The 17,122-nt window shown below is 35.6% G+C and overlaps 2 protein-coding genes across 3 annotated transcripts; both read left to right on the top strand.

Annotated features, from left to right (window-relative positions):
- Positions 1-387: 387 nt before the first annotated feature.
- On the top strand, positions 388-6,892 carry bco1l (beta-carotene oxygenase 1, like). 2 transcript variants are annotated; one of them, XM_027153029.2, is made up of 12 exons: positions 388-735; positions 2,034-2,174; positions 2,777-2,905; positions 3,001-3,130; positions 3,219-3,366; positions 3,446-3,608; positions 3,919-4,130; positions 5,039-5,308; positions 5,405-5,510; positions 5,643-5,737; positions 6,345-6,456; positions 6,534-6,892. In XM_027153029.2, the coding sequence occupies exons 2-12, from the start codon at positions 2,111-2,113 to the stop codon at positions 6,695-6,697; spliced, it is 1,593 nt and encodes a 530-aa protein (XP_027008830.1). In that variant the 5' UTR covers positions 388-735; positions 2,034-2,110; the 3' UTR covers positions 6,698-6,892. The 2 variants fall into 2 exon arrangements, with proteins under 2 accessions (XP_027008830.1, XP_027008831.1); XM_027153030.2 differs by lacking the exons at positions 388-735; positions 2,034-2,174 and having other exon boundaries at positions 2,775-2,905; positions 3,068-3,130.
- Positions 6,893-9,845: 2,953 nt separating this feature from the next.
- bco1 (beta-carotene oxygenase 1) lies at positions 9,846-16,612 on the top strand. Its single transcript, XM_027153274.2, has 11 exons — positions 9,846-10,035; positions 10,243-10,371; positions 10,546-10,675; positions 11,699-11,846; positions 13,029-13,188; positions 13,260-13,477; positions 13,815-14,063; positions 14,620-14,725; positions 14,812-14,903; positions 14,994-15,105; positions 16,278-16,612. Exons 1-11 carry the CDS (start codon positions 9,972-9,974, stop codon positions 16,472-16,474), a joined length of 1,605 nt encoding a protein of 534 aa, XP_027009075.2. The 5' UTR covers positions 9,846-9,971; the 3' UTR covers positions 16,475-16,612.
- The last annotated feature ends 510 nt before the right edge of the window (positions 16,613-17,122 follow it).

Here is a 17,122-nt window from a genome sequence, read left to right as displayed (position 1 = left end):
ATACTTAGTCATGTATTTATTCAGGATAATTTATCCATTAATACATATTTGTGGCAGAAGAATATGAAACTCTATGATTAACAGTTAACCTGAAGGTGAAATTAAAGTCAGGTGTTTTCAATCAAAGTCATGCCAATAAATTGTGATGTTTTTTATTTATATAATCTTAATAACAACTTAGTAAACGTTGTCTTTTAACACAGCTTAACTGTACATACTTTGAAGGTTATTTGTATAAGTGAACAAAAATTTACTATTGCACCTATAATTTCATTCAAAAAACAGCATTTTGGTTTTTATACGGCCCTTTTGGCTTTCCATAACACAACTCCGCCTCGAGCACGTAGTTAATGATGTCGTGATCATTCGAGGGTCCTATAACGAGATGCAGTGGGAAAGTTTAGCGTTTTGTCGTTTACTTGGTGAAAGTAGCTCGTTACTGAAAAAGCTACACGTTTTTCAATTTGTTCAGTTATTGGCAAACGACCAAAAAAATGTAGTTAAGTTAGTAGCATCGCTACTTAGTAAGATAGCAACTTGTGGCTAACTGGTAATGACGTCACTGGTGTAGTGACAGTGTAATTTAACGTGTGGTTATATTATTATATAATTAATATAAGTATAAATGGTCTATCAGCGCTCTGTTTGACAGACACATATAATGTAGCCGTTCAGTTCTTAGTTTATTTATTTATATTTTTTATTTTGGTGGATCCCAGAACAGCAGCAAATGTCGTAAGTAACAGTAACAGCTGAGTCAGAGACATTAGATCTGCTGAAATACTCCCAGATTGTGCGTTCACTGTGGGTCATTATCTACCATCCATAACAGGGCATCAGTGGTACTCTTATTGGGATTACTCATTGGGGATTACATATTGGGGATAATTTATTGGGGATTACTTATTAGGTATTACATATTGGGGATAATTTATTGGGTATTACTTATTGGAGATTACATATTGGGGATAGATTACTGGAGATTACTTATTGGGGATTACGTATTGGGGATTACCAGAGTACTATTATGTAATTTCATTAAAATCAATCAAACAACAACAGCAACATTATTTCTATCTTTCTTTACCCAGTTGATCCACTCCATATCTCTCCCTCTCTCTCTCTCTCTCTCCCCTCTCTCTACATACATACATATACATATATATATATATATATATATATATATATATATATATATATATATATATATATATATATATATATATACTGTTACTCAGATATCAACATACATCCATTATTGTCTAAATAACTGCCAACAAAAGTGAGTAGACCCTACGTGTGTGTTTGTGTGTGTGTGTATACATACATATATGATACATATACATACATATGTGTGTGTGTGTGTTAAACAGGTGTTATTAGAAACACAAGAAACACATTGATGTGGCAGCAGCATAAAATCAAGGTTAAAGGGGTTTAGGTAATTACACTTTTTCTTGATTCTAATGTTTGATGGAAAACATTACTTCTGTATATTGTGCTGCTGCCATATAATTGGCTGATTAGATATCTACATGAATGTACAGGAGTACATCTGTTCCTAATAGAGGATAGTGAGTAAAAAAAAATGATCGTGTTGTGGCAATTCATCATCTGTTATAACCTATTCATGCCAAATAATGTATCTGTTCCTGGCCCTACCTCAGTAAAAGGTCTCAGTATTCTGGAGTAAGGAAGGATTTATACAAAATTAGGTGTGTTACTGCTTCCCTAGGCAATGAAAGAAAATAAACATGTTGAAGAACATTTCACATGAAAATATGACCATTTAGTATTAAAAACCTATTTTCTTTTAAATAAATAAGTATTACTTAATGTTTCAAATTCACTTTCAAAGTCCATTTATTATCTTCAATTGACCCATTGGACACATCTCTATTTTTACTTCGATTTGATTTCTCAATGTTTTCCACCCCTGCATGTGTGCATACTGTTTGTGATCTACTTAATTATGTATTTAATCTGCAACGAGCAACTCAGGAAACAAACAGTCGATGACTTGTTTATTTTAGGTAATAAGGGTCAAAGTTACAAGATAAATGGTGATAAATCTCTGCTCCAGCCAACCTCAGCAGAATCAGTGCACACCATGGAAGGCATATTCTGCAGAAATGGCACAGAGACACCAGAAACAGTCAAAGCAGAGGTGTCAGGTAAGCCTTAAAATAATTCAGTTAACATTTTATTCATTTCATATAACAAGCAGTGAAAAGATCAGAGAGGCATGTAGGCAGAACCACTCCTGTGTATACAAAAGGGTTTTTCATGCAACTGTAATACAGCGGCTTATGCGACATGTGTGGACTGCTCAATAATTAATCAATATTACACATTTGCGATATAGACATGCACCAAGAAACAATATGCTCATAAAAAAAAGTATATATATATATATATATATATGTGTGTGTGTATGTATATATACGTATATATACGTATATATATACGTATATATACGTGTATATATATATGTATGTATGTATATATATCTATATAATTTATTTATTTTATTTTTTAAAATATTTTTTAGAATAATATATAAAATGTAATTCTCCCAAACAAGTAGTTTTCATATAGAACTTGTACATGTTTGAGCCTGCCCTTTTTGTATACTTTAATCATGAAGCCGGATGAGAAGATGCTGCATCATTAGACTTCATAATTCAGTTTGTTTTATTTTATCGTGCTCAAATCATGGAGTTTTCAGTATTAAGAACTAGTATTGACTACTATGGACTGTTTTGTATTCATGAAGGTGAAATCCCACCATGGCTTCAGGGAACACTTCTACGCAATGGACCCGGCCTTTTCTCCATTGGGAACACGTCCTATAATCACTGGTTTGATGGAATGTCTCTTATTCACAGTTTCACTTTTAAGCACGGTAGGTCAATACCTATACAGATTTGCTGTATTCTCTGGTAACAAGCGCCACTGTGTGGTTTTATATATATTTTTGGGCTTTTATTTTTTTACCAGGGGATGTATATTACAGAAGCAAATTCCTCAGGAGTGATACTTACATGAAAAACATTACTGCCAACAGGATTGTGGTGTCAGAATTTGGGACAATGGTACACCCCGATCCCTGCAAGAATATATTTTCAAAGTAATCAATCCCTTATCGAAGACTTTTTTTTTTTTTTGCCAAGATAAAATGGATTAATTTGCCATAACAATCCCAAATCTTTTTTCAGAGTCTTCACCTACATGCTCAACACCATTGCAGATTTTACAGACAATAACCTTGTGAACATTATCAGATATGGAGATGAGTACTTCACCTCATCAGAAGTAAACTTCATCAACCAAATCAACCCAGTGACTCTTGACACTACTGGGAGAGTAAGTGCAAATTTTATAATTTCTTGGATTTTTCTTGGAATCGGATGATGCTTTTTTTTTGTATTTTGAACATTTTTAGATCGATTACAGAAACCATATTGCCTTGAACCTGGCAACAGCACACCCTCACTATGATGAGGAGGGAAATACATATAACATGGGCACCGCTATCCTGGCACTGAGCGGACCCAAATATGTCATCTTCAAGGTCCCTGCTACATCAGATATAAAGGACAAAACAGGTATGTTATTAACTGGCTGTATAATAATTTGCTAGAAGTCCATTTCATGGCATAGTACTATTGATTTCTTGATTCTAACTGGACAAAAAGTGTATTTCTTTTATAGCAGCATCATTGACAGTTTATTAAATCACAGGTTTATTATTTATGTATCCAATGTTGTTTCGACAGTGACAATCTACACACCACTCATTTATGTACCATGTATCATAATCACTCATATGGATACTGAAGACTGACATCCACTCAATATATAATGTTTTTATTTAAAAAAAATAATTTATATATTATATTTATTTATATATTATAGAAAAAAAGCTCGCACTGAAGAATCTGCAACAGATTTGCTCCTTTCCTTTCCGCTCAAAACTCTACCCAAGCTATTTCCATAGTTTTGGGATGACAGAAAATTACATAGTCTTCGTTGAGCAGCCCTTCAAGCTTGACATCATCCAACTGGCCACAGCTTACTTCAGAGGAGTTACCTGGGGCAAGTGCCTCTTTTTTGACCAAGATGATATTGTAAGCAAAACCTTTAACTCATGCTATATATATACATATATGGGGATGTGGTAGCCTAGTGGTTAAGGTGTTGGTCTACCAACTAGGTTGTGAGTTCGATTCCTACATCCACCAAGCTGCCACTGCTGGGCCCTTGAGCAAGGCCCTTAACCCTCAATTGCTCAGTTGTATAAAAATGAGATAAAAAAACATGTAAGTCACTCTGGATAAGGGCGTCTCCTAAATGCTATATATATATATATAAACTTTTTTTTACCGATCCCTTGTTTAGAGAGGATTGTGGTTATTATCATTGTCCTATGATGTAGTGCTTTGCACATAGATGACCCTAAACTTGAACTCTACATTTTGTCATCTTACTATCTGAAACTTAATCAGACTTCATTGGGACTACATGCAGACAGAGACATATCCCAGAAGTCTTGCCCCAGATTATTATTCTTAATAATCAGGAGTCATTGTCCGATTGGAACGTTTCTTGTAGACTGGAACACGCATGTATTTAGTATTGTATTTTGTTCTTACTTTCTTGGATACATCCATTTCTGACCAGTTCCTGTTGATGAAATGCATTCCATTAACACAAGGATACCACCACCATGCAACACCGTATGGATGGTGTTTACTGTAAAATGATAATTAGTGTTTGGTTCCTTCCAAATGTTTTGTGTCAAGTGTATCAGCAATGTGTCGTATGTTAAAAATATCACACCCCTTAAATGTTAGACATATCGTGTAAATCAAACCATAAATAATTTTTGAGATCATTGAACCAGATATTTGAGTTGGCATAGGTTTTACAGTACATTGGTTGCCCTTCATTATGCAACTCTCCTATTTTTATCCACTGCTATATCGTAACACTGCTACATGTGGTAATCTGTCTTTTTTTGTTTGCTTCCTCACAGACTCTCTTCCACATAATCAACAGGAAAACAGGAGTGGCGATGAACACGAAGTTCTATGGGGATGCGTTCGTGGTTTTCCATCACATCAATGCCTACGAGGAGGATGGCCACATAGTGTTTGACCTGATCACATATAAAGACAGCAGTCTCTATGACCTTTTCTACTTAGAGTACATGAAGCAGCAAGCAGAGAAATTCTCTGAGATGTGTAAGGCTTTATCTCCACCCATCTGTAAGCGATTTGTCATCCCTATATGTGCCGACCTCGAGGTAATCACCATCCATAATAATATGCATGTGTATTTTTAATGAACTGTTAATTTAAGACTTGTTTCGTCAAGAAGTGTTTTTGTTTTGTCGTTATAGGGAAATCCATTGGGCAAGAACCTTGTGAGACTAGAGGACACATCAGCTACAGCAGTGTTCCAGAGCGACGGTTCATTGTACTGTACTCCAGAGACACTGTTTCAGGGTTAGAATGACATTTGACTTGTTTTTAAGTCATTTCGTTAGTCAACCGGTTTAAACATTAATAGCAGTAATACAATTTTGCAATATGTTTGGAGAGCAGATGTGCAGCACAGTCTCTCTGGCTTCTCTACAGGTTTAGAGTTACCTGAAATCAACTACAAATACAACGGAAAGAAGTACAAATATTTATATGGGTCTATGATAGACTGGTCATGCCAAAAAAACAAGGTAATGTGCACATAAATGCTGTACACTATCTGTCAAACTTTGTGTATATATAGTTTACAAAATGTCAGCTGGCGTTAATGCACACCTGTGAGCATGTTGTAAATCTGACAAGGATTTTTTTTTTTGCTTCATTTGGCCTGTAGAAACATTTATGCTTAGCTTTAATACACACTTGATAAATGAGACCACAGATCTGGTCATTGACCACAAACCAGAACTGCTTATTGTCTTGTGGTACCTTTCTATTGACTGTGTCCATGCTATATTTTTAAAGCTGGCTTTAAATCTCAAAATATAATCACATAGGGCAATGTTATTCGTCATGTTAATGAACATTTTATATTAATATCCGACAGCTTTCACCCCTTTCATTTCTGTTGCATACCAGTATCAATAAATATTTCTAGTCTGAGAATTTATGTTTCTGGTTTTGCTGGTTTTGTTAAAAAGCAACAACATCATCATCAACAAAAAAACCCCAACAACACACAATTACAGATACCTTTGATCTTACCTGTACCTGTATCTGTCGAATCCAAATAATCTATTTAGTTACATCCCTAATATTTTGAATACAAATGTAATCTTTATGGTTACATCTTTGCAGATCGCAAAATTGGACACATATACCAAAACACACCTAGAATGGACAGAAGAAGATTGCTTCCCATCTGAACCAAAGTTTGTGGCATCACCAGGTGCAATGGATGAGGATGACGGTAAAACCATCTCAAATACACCTTGTGAATACATCTGAATTAAAGGTGGGAGATAGCAACATTTGGTTTCTGTTTAGGTGTTATCTTGTCATCTGTGGTCTCACTCAATCCCAAAAAGTCACCATTTATGTTGGTGCTGGACGCGAAGACCTTGAAGGAGATCGCTCGTGCCTCAGTTAATGCAAGTGTTCACTTGGACCTGCATGGACTTTTCATCCCACAGGAATCTGAACTGACATAAAACCAAATAACATTCCTGGAAAAATGCTTATTTAATCATGCTGCGTACTTTATTATGTTGTGGTGTAGATGACAGCAATCACAAATTAATGCTTTCTTTTGCACAAGAAAGACATAGAGCTAAATCATACAAAGGAATTGTATTATATGCTTGTAATTAAGTGCTATTTGTTCAATAAAATGAAGTGCATTAATAGCTATCTTGCAAAATTCTTTGTGTAGAGAACTGAATATCCGTGTGTGTGTGTGTGTGTGTGTGTGTGTGTGTGTGTGTGTGTGTGTGTGTGTGTGTGTGTGTGTGTGTGTGTGTGTGTGTGTTTTGGCCTTATATAACAGTTTGAGTTTGAAAAGCAGAGAAGTACAGAGAAACATTAAATAATTACTGTCTGGGGTACTATCTAAATAAAGTAAACAGCTTTTAAATATCATAAACATTATATCGATTTTTTACAGAATAGCTTTTCATTTGCAAATAGTCTGACTTAAAGACGAAGAAGTCAAGTACATTAGTGGTTAACTTTAAGGCACCTCATGCTAGCAAAACAGCAGAGGAAAAAAATATGAATATAAAAACATATTAATACAAAAGGAAGCAGCTGACTCAGCCATATAAATTATATATATTGCATTTGGTGTACATTTTTGAATCACAATCATCTGAAATTGAATTTATTCAAATTGAAAGTCTAAAACTTTGTACTATTTTAGACCATTACTTTGTACTAATAAGCATTACTAAGCAATTTAATACTAATACTACTATTAGTAATAATAACATTATTATTATTATTATTATTATTATTATTGTTGTTGTTGTTGTTGTTGTTGTTGTTGTTGTTGTTAGTAGTAGTATTAAAAAAGTAATGTATCTTTTTACTGAAATTATAGTCATTTTGAAACGTGTATAGAGACACACGTGACTCACCAAATCGTTTCCTGTACGCAATCGGACACGCCTCTCGGCCAACCAATCAGCGTTTTTCTGTCACTTTGCGTCAGAAATAAAAACAGATTTAAAGTAGTGTTTTATCTCTAAATTCATCCCTGTTTAGGTCTATATATTATCATCTCTGTTTTTTACTTATTTACATATTTCTATTTATAAATTATTGTTTATCTCTATAAGGTTTATCTAATCAAATTAAAATGTATCATTTCTAGCAAATGCTAGAATTGTTTATAATATACTTGGTGTACTTGGCTAGAAAAAGACATGGGTCATCACAATGATTAGCGTGTTTTTATTTCATTAATTTATTTTCTTTAGCGCCTGCTTCATCATTTATGGTTAGTGTCATTGTTGGCTTGGACGATCTCCTGCCGGAACAGTAGGGGGCGCTCTGACAGTGTTTGTTTATATTCTCTGCCACGTGTCTTTGTGCCCACGTGATCTCTGCGTAAGAATGTTCTAGATGCAGCACAAAGGTCAAAATGAGAGAATCAATCACATACAGTGTGTATGTTATCAGTAATCTTGTGTGACTGAGATGGGATCTGTAGTCCATGGTGTCCATGGTGTTTATGTAGGCTGCAAAGCAGAGTGGGAATTGTTCTTGGTTGCCATGTCTGTAGGCAGTGATGCCTCTTTGGGATTTGTAGTGTGATACTGATTCATAGATTGACATGATGGCATGGAATAAGCAACAATATATTGACTGATAACTGGACTCCAACATAAGAAATGCTTGTGCAAAGTGTCAAAATAAAATTGAATTAGAAAGAAACTGGTGCAAATGTTATTTGCATTCTCTTTAACCCAAACTGGCACAGTTTGCCAAAATGCATTCTAAATAAAATATATCATTCAATTTGAAATGATTTATCCTAAATATCATGCGGTGTATTTATTTACAGTTAATTCCAAAGGTTTTTATACAACTACACTTTACACATTTCATGTTGGCATATATTTTCTGTGTAAAGTTTAATTAGGGTATCCACTTGTTTTTTCATAAGAGGGCACTTCAAATTTGGTAAAAGCTAAAAGATGAATTTATTTCTGCTTTTCAAGTCAAGTCAAGTCAAGAAGTTTTATTGTCATTTCAACCATATATAGCAATACACAGTGAAATGAGAACGTTTCTCAAGGATCATGGTGCTACATAAAACAACGACAGAGCTAAGGACTTAGCAAGTTAGTCCTAGATACATAAAGTGCAACTGTACAAACGGTGCAGGACAAGACAGACAAGACAGTGCAGGACAAAAGACAGTGCAGACAAAAAATTACAAGACAATACACAAAAGGCAATACACAAAAGACAATAAACAGAAACAGCACTGACCAGTGTAAATACTGTATGTTCAGCCAATATCGTGTGTGCAGCAGTTACCTGAGATATTGTAAAGTATTGTGCAAAACATCAAAGGACTGCAATGTGAGTCAGCATGTGCAAAGAGCAAAAAACAGTATGGATTTATATTGGAAGTGTGTGTATTTGGTGTAGGTCTGTGCGGTCCAGGAGGCACACAAACCTTACAATTTTTTTAATTATATCAGATGTTTAGTGGGTAAAGGCTAACACTTTTTTAATGTGGGTGTCATTTTAATCGCTTACTCTTAAACCAAAAGTTTGGGGTAGTCTTTCACATGTGTCTCACATTCCTCCTGATTGAAGCGGTGTAAGGTTTGTGTGCCTCCTTGCCTGAACATGATTTTTTCAGATGACAAATTTTCTATGGGATTTTGGTCAAGGTTTTCTATTAGCTGCTTCAGTACTTTCAATTTGTTGTCTTTAAGCCATTTGGGAGCCCTTTTGGAAACCTTGTCCATCAGGTTTATAAATGTCTCTGTAAACATTCACATTTATTTTATTAACATGTAAAGTTTTGACATTCTGGAATTATTATTTTTTTTAAATTACTGCTGATGTGAAAAATATAGATTCACTAATTTGTTAACAAAAAAAAAATTCATTCTAACATTCTAACATGAATTATTTCATGCCTTAGTGCATGTAAACTTTTGATATCAATGGTGTACCCCTTGTCATTTGTTCCGCACTATATTACAACAGAAACTGACAATGTCCATAATAATAGTGCTGTAGTATGTGACAGAAACCTTGTACCCTCACACGTAATCTCCAATGAGAACACTCAATCAGTTTGAGTATGAGATAAGGCAGTCCTCTGTGGGATTTAAATTTCACTGAGACTCTGAACTAGGGTAGTGCGGAGGAGTTCAGTCTCAATCACAGCATTTGCAGAGAACACATACAGTCTGTAAACTGAATCTAGTCCGAAGAGCAAGAATCCAGTCAGAAGAGGAAGCGATGCCATATGACTATGGAAAAAACAAGAAGGAGCACCCTGATCCTGTAAAAGCAGAAGTGAAAGGTTTGTCAAAACACACTCGTGATATTGTTTGTCTCCTAAATGTTTAGAATATAGCTTATTTTGCTTTTTTGGCATATTAGCATATTCCTGTTTTAGGAATATGTTTAACATGTGAAATAGTTCAGAATCTTTTTGCTTTGTATGTTTTTCTGTTTAAAAGCCTCCAAAGCAGATATACATGTTGAATAAATACTGATTATTATGCAGGCTCTCTTCCTGAGTGGCTGCAAGGCACCCTTGTGCGAAATGGCCCAGGTCTCTTCTCATTTGGAGAAACTTCTTTTAATCACTGGTTTGATGGAATGGCCCTTTTGCACAGTTTTACTATCAAACATGGTAATTAGTTTATTACTTAATTTGCCTTTGAATGAATAGATGCTCGTATAGTGTAGATTTTTTCCCCCCCTAATCTTTAATTGTTGTCAGTTTGGCAAGATGACATTTCTGTATGGCATATAATTTTAACTGGTTTAACAGCTCTGGAGTTTCTGCTGAATGTCTTTTTTCTAGGAGAGGTTACATACAGAAGCAAATATCTCAGAAGTGACACTTACAACAGCAACATGGAAGCCAATCGGATCGTGGTGTCAGAAATGGGGACCATGGCATATCCACATCCATCCAAAAACATACTTACCAAGTAGGAATTATTGTCCATTTTGGATCACTGGTACACCGTACTAGACTGGATTGAGCTGACAGGAGGGCTAGTCAGTCTGTATAATCATGGTGAGCAGAAAAGCATCTCAGAAAAAATAATTGTATGTAAATGAAAACAAATGTTGTCTGTCGAGTTTTGGTGAGTTTGTGCCCACTGTAGCCTTAGACTCCTGTTCTTGACCGACAGGAGTGTAATCCGATGTGGTCGTTTTATGTTGTAGCCTGTCCCCCTCAAGGTTTGACATTGGTGTTATGAGATGCTTTTCTGTTCATCCCAGTCGTAAAGAGTGTTTATTTGATTTACTTATATTCAAGTCAGCTTAAAGGTCTCCAGGTAGTCCAACGGCAAGATCCTGCGCTCTCATTGCAGAGGCCCGGGTTTGATTTTTCGAGCAGGGCGCTAATGTTAACTCTCAGTGCTGGTCCTGGGCCTGGCTAAAAATTAGAGGGTTGTGTCAGGAAGGGCATCCGGTGTAAAGTAAAATATCCAAGTCAGCTTAAACCATTTTGGCCGTTCTTTTAACCTTTCTAATCTGCAAGGAACCTTCACAACTGGGTGTTTTTTGTAAACTCTAGAAACTGTTTCATAAACATATCAGGAGATCAACATTTTCTGAAATACTCCAAACAGCCTGTCAGGTACCAACAAGAGTATTGGTTAGACAAGTGGATAAGGCTCTGGGTTGTTGATTGGAAGGATGGGGTTCAAGCCCCTGCATTGCCAGGTTGTTGTTGTTGGGAAATTAAGCACATATCTCCGTTGGGATATGTACAAAAAAAGGATTCTGATGTAATGTATATGTGGCAGTAATAAAGATTTCTATGCACCCAACAACCATGTTCAAAATCAGAGATTTTTGTGAGCATAATTGTATACAATAATTACAAATTAGATAACTGAATGAGTGAACAGGTGTACAGGTATTCTTAATTCAATCAGTATGGCTAAGAACCTTTGAGGAAACACTGATAATCCAATGAGTTTTTGTTTTGTTTATTCCAGAATGATCTCCTTTATCAATCACACCGTACCAGACTTTACAGACAATTGTGCTGGGAACATCATAAAATATGGCAATGATTATTATGCCACCTCTGAAACCAATTATATTCGCAAAATTGACCCAGTTACCTTGGAAACTCAAGATAAGGTAAGGGGGTTACTTCTCATCAGGGGTCTTCCTTTTTTTTTTTTTTTTAAGCTCTGTGATATTTATTAACAACAATCATAGCAATTTAGTATCAAACAATCTATGGGGTTATTGACCAGAATGTTGGACTACAGTTGCCTTGCACCTCTGGGGTTTGGGGGTTCAAGTCCTGCATCTGTGGAGTTTACATGTTCCCCCTGTGCTTTGGGGGTTTCCTGTGGGTACTACGGTTCCATCCGCAATCCAAAGACATGTGTTGTAGGCTGGTTGTCATCTCTAAAGCTGTAGTGTGTGTATGTGTTATTGTCCCCTGTGATGGGTTGTAAACCTGTTCAGGGTTTCCCTTGCTTTGTGCCCTGGGATAGACTCCAGGTTTCGCAGTAGGATTCGCAGTACAGAAAATGGGTGGATAGCTGGATGGAAGTCTCTCTCTTTTTATAATATGTGAAATGCATACATCTCAATAATGCGATTTTGTATATTTTCCCTTTACCTTCCACAAATTATTCTTAAATCTTTTCTTTCTTTTAAAAAAAAAAAAAAAAATGCATTTTATACAATGACAATGAAGTATGCTAAGTACTTTACCTTACCCTTATCTTATAAACCCTAAAGCCTAAAAACAATATAATTTGGATAAAATTAATTTCCCTAATTTTCTTCCTTTGGCCATGTTTTGGCCATTTTAGTACTAAGATTAGATAAGTAAAAGCTTACTTCTAAATTTTGACAAAAGATAAATGTATAAAAGTATTTAAAAAACATATCACAAATCAGAAAAATATACCACAAAAATTAGAAATATACTAAACCTACATGACAATTTTATGGAATTCAGCCTAGACTCTTCTTCTCTAAATAGCTTAATTCTCTAAATAGTTTTTTTTTTGTACCATAAAAGGCAACATCCCAAAACTATACATACGAAAGCTTTAGACCTTTGAAATGTATGATAATCTCTTGCAAATGATATTGCTTTGGTTGCATGTAATGTTTTTTGCACATTAACATTAACACGATTAAGATAAGAAAAAGGTATTCATGATAGACTTGAGTTAATCTTTACTATACTTTATCTTTTGTACATGCTTGTTTTTGTACTGAAAACAGTTGCATGGTGCATCTGGTTTTCCCAAATTATAATACTGATATAAACAAAACATAATAATAATTTTTGCCCAGGTTGACTACAAGAAATATGTTGATGTAAACCTCGCTATATCTCACCCACACTATGATAAAGAAGGAAACAGCTACAACATGGGAACGTCCATTGCAGACAAGGGCAAGACGAAATATGTGATATTTAAGGTCCCTGCTGTGGAACATGGCAAAACCCAAGGTGCTACTTTTTATCTGATGTTTATCTGAATATTGTTAGCATTTATGACCCTCTGTCCTTGCACCTTTTAGCTGGCTCGGATTGGACTCCAGCCTTGAAGAATGCTGAGATCATGGCCACGGTTCCTTGCCACTCCCTCCTCACCCCGAGTTATTACCACAGCTTTGGCATGACTGAGAATTATTACATCTTTATTGAACAACCCTTAAAGCTGGACATTATCAAGATGGCCACTGCTTACATGAGGGGGGTGAGCTGGGCATCATGCATGAAATTCCAGCCTGAGGAAGTAAGCATTACTTCAGACTCTGGATAATGGGTGTATTGTTGCTGGGTCATAATCAGGGTTGAGTTCCGTGTGTATAGTGAGAACTTAATAAAAAATATTCAGACCTACGTATAGCCTTAAGGGTTATTTAAACAGTTGTGTTAGAGTTAAGCATGAAAGAGGACATCACAAGAGACAGCATCTTAATCATAATTTCTAGGATGGATCTAGAAAAATCTGGCAACCTCACAGATGATGCACCCAAAAATCTGTCTCTGAATATGCTCTATTTAATTGTATATAATTGTTGGACATAAATGTTGGATTTAAGCCTCTGATTCTGTCCATCATGCAACAGGTTCTAATTCACCTCATTGACCGTCACACGAAGAAAGAAGTTGAGGTAAAATACTACACGGACACGATGGTGGTATACCATCATGTCAATGCTTTTGAAGATGACGGACACGTGGTAGTTGATGTGATCGCTTATGATGACTACAGCCTCTACGACATGTTCTACCTGGACAAGCTGAAAGAACAAGCTGCAAGCAATACTGCTGCCATGCCGAAGTACAAACGGTTTGTGCTGCCGCTTACGTACAAGGTACATCACCTTTGGCAGTGAAAACTCACATATCCAAGTTTATAATTAACTCATGGCTGTCGGTGATTACCCACAATGCAACTTGCCTACCTGCTGATAGTGGTCTCAGTGTTATTTAGGCCTTGCTTCATCTCTACACAGCCCACTTAAAGGAAGCACTGCAGCAGCACTTTAATCATTTATTTTAGTGTTCTCTGCTCAAACATACTGTATTAGCTTCCAAAGATTTCAGGCTAATTCCATTATGATCCTTTTCTCGTTCATTGCTAACTTCCTGATATCGACTCTCCATCATAAGTCAGTGCAACCGCATTGTATAGCTGCATTTCTTTTTTTATTTACTTTATATATTTCTACTACTACAAATGTCTCTGGAAAATATTTTCCTTTTGGTTTTAGGATATAAACCCCATTGTAAATGTGCAAGCAATATGACTTTGTATGCCACTTTCTATCTCTCAACAGAAAATATTGAAAGTATTTCACTGGGGTTTTCTTTTAACAACCAAGATGTATATAACATATACTATATAACACTGATACATTTTTTATTCAGTCTGCCGAGCCAGGAGAAAACCTGATCAAGCTGAAATACACAACAGCCACTGCTGTGAAAGAAAAAGAGGGAAAACTATTCTGCCAGTCAGAAGTGATTAATGAAGGTAACATGATGACAATATTCTAACAATTTCGCAATTTCCTACAACTCTGTACTATAACATTTACTTTTTTTTTGTTTGGAAACCAGGCACTGAAATTCCCAGAATCAATTACAACTACAATGGCCAGAAGCACGGATATGTATATTTGACTGAGGCGAGGACTTTATTAGAAACAAAAGTGAGAAAATAGACTCTGTTAGAAAAAACTCTGCTACAAAAAGTCTTTTTGGATTGTATAAGGATATATTAAGGTGGAACATTTGTACAGGTTATCAAGTTGGATGTTGAAACTAAGATGTACGTTAAATGGAGCGCAGAGAACTGCTTTCCTACCGAACCTGTGTTTGTTCCTAGACCTGGTGCAAGTGAAGAGGATGATGGTGAGTATCTTTTCAAATTTAGTATGTCGACCGAATCAAAACAATAAATTTCACTCAATTAAAAGTGTATATCGGTTGAATGGAATTGGACTGAGTAACATTAACACAATTAGTTTTTTAACATCTAGCACCAAGCTGCATGAAATTCCAGCCTGAGGATGTAAGCATTATTTCAGACTTTGGTTAATGGGTGTAGTATTTTTTTTTGGGCTGTATACAAGTTTTTTGTATAGTAATCACTATTTAGACGAGACAGAAGCAGTATTATGTCTAGAACTATTAACATGTAATTCTGAAATGTATGATTTAGATTACTTTAATAATTTTATTTTATATTTACTTTAATAAAGCTACGGAATACATCAATATGGGACACATTACCCAACACTGCGCTAGTCTGGGTGCTTAAAGTTAATGCTATAGTTATAGATGCCATCGGTGCCATCTTCATGAGATTTCACACTGTGAAGGGTTTATGTTAATACTGAGTGAACTGATTACGCTCACTCTACGATGTGGTAACATAGTGGTTAGGTTTTTGGAATCCAGGTTCACCAAGCTACCACCACTGGGCCCCTGAGAAAGGCCCTTAACTTTTAATTTATCAGTTGTAAAAAATTAGATAAAAAATGTAAGTAGCATATGCGAAGTGTGGGATGTGGTAGCTTAGTGGTTAAAGTGTTGAACTACCGATCAGAATGTTGCAAGCTTGAATCCCAGATCCACCGATCTGCCATTGTTGTGCCCCTGAACAAGGCCCTTAACCCTTAATTACTCAGTCATATATAATGGGATAAATTTTAAGGATGTTTGCCAAATGTAAAATATTGTAAATATTAAATCTAGTCATTAGAACCTTGTTTAATAAAAGCAATAAAATCATGTCTCAAAGTGTAATATTTTATGTAAACTAGACATAACAATTTGAATTTGCAGACGCATTTTGACAACTGTATTTCATTGGAAGTTATTAATTATTAATAATAATAATAACAATAATATTTCATTAATGATTTTAAAACACTAATAATATCCCAGGACCTATTTGACCTGAACAGTACAAAAGGGTCCAAAGAGTGAACAAAACCCAGGGGTTATATCTATATATATTCCTTATTCAGCGTACTGGCTGTGGGTTTAACTGACATGTCCTTGTCTATTGTTATATTTAGGTGTCGTCTTGACTTCAGTCATAAACTGTAATCCGGGTGAGTCTGACTTTCTTCTGGTGCTTGATGGGAAGTCCTTCCAAGAAATGGCACGAGCTAGCGTGAATGTGGAGCTCCACACAGACATGCATGGCTTCTTTATACCACAACATGATGCTGAACATCTACCTGCTCATACCACAGCATCAACACACTGTTGAATATGTTCAACGGGATTAAAAAAAATTCCTAAGTGGACATGTTAAAAAAATGACATGTCTGTAATAACTGTGTTGTGATGTGTTTGAGACTTGTGGTGCTATCAAAGATCATACTTGAATAAAACAGTCTGCCAGTAATTAAATTGTGGTTTGAGTATATGAACACCTTGGAGCAGATAATACTGCCATAAATGCAGAACAGGCAGTTTTGCAGTCTTTATAGGTTTTCTCTGGTTTCTCTCCACCAATGAGCTAAACTGGCTTGCCTTGATATAACATTTTATACACTTTCAACATTTTTATGTGCAACTGTTTTATAAACTGAAATTTATGGGTTACCTGAAAACGGAATACAATGCTCACAGTGAGAGTTATGATGTTTGTGGGGAAAAGTAATCATAAGTGTGACTGCATGTGGAAAAAAGCTAAGTACACTGATCCAGAGCATCTGGAGGTAGAGTAACGGTTCAGTAGAATTTTATTCTTATCTCTTTATCAGTAGATAAAACCAGGTCCTTAAAATACTTTTTTGTCTTTCTTCTTCTTTTTTGTGCTGATAATGCATTGTCATGAAAGTGTTTACTGAAGTGGAAGCACAGACTCAGTAGTGGTTGTATTGGTGTGGGTCAACAGCTCATGTTCAAACTT

This window comes from Tachysurus fulvidraco, chromosome 2, assembly GCF_022655615.1.
Source record: "Tachysurus fulvidraco isolate hzauxx_2018 chromosome 2, HZAU_PFXX_2.0, whole genome shotgun sequence".
Lineage (NCBI taxonomy): Eukaryota > Metazoa > Chordata > Actinopteri > Siluriformes > Bagridae > Tachysurus > Tachysurus fulvidraco.
The sequence above is the reverse complement of the archived record's forward strand: the minus strand, read 5'-3'. Positions and strand labels throughout refer to the sequence as shown.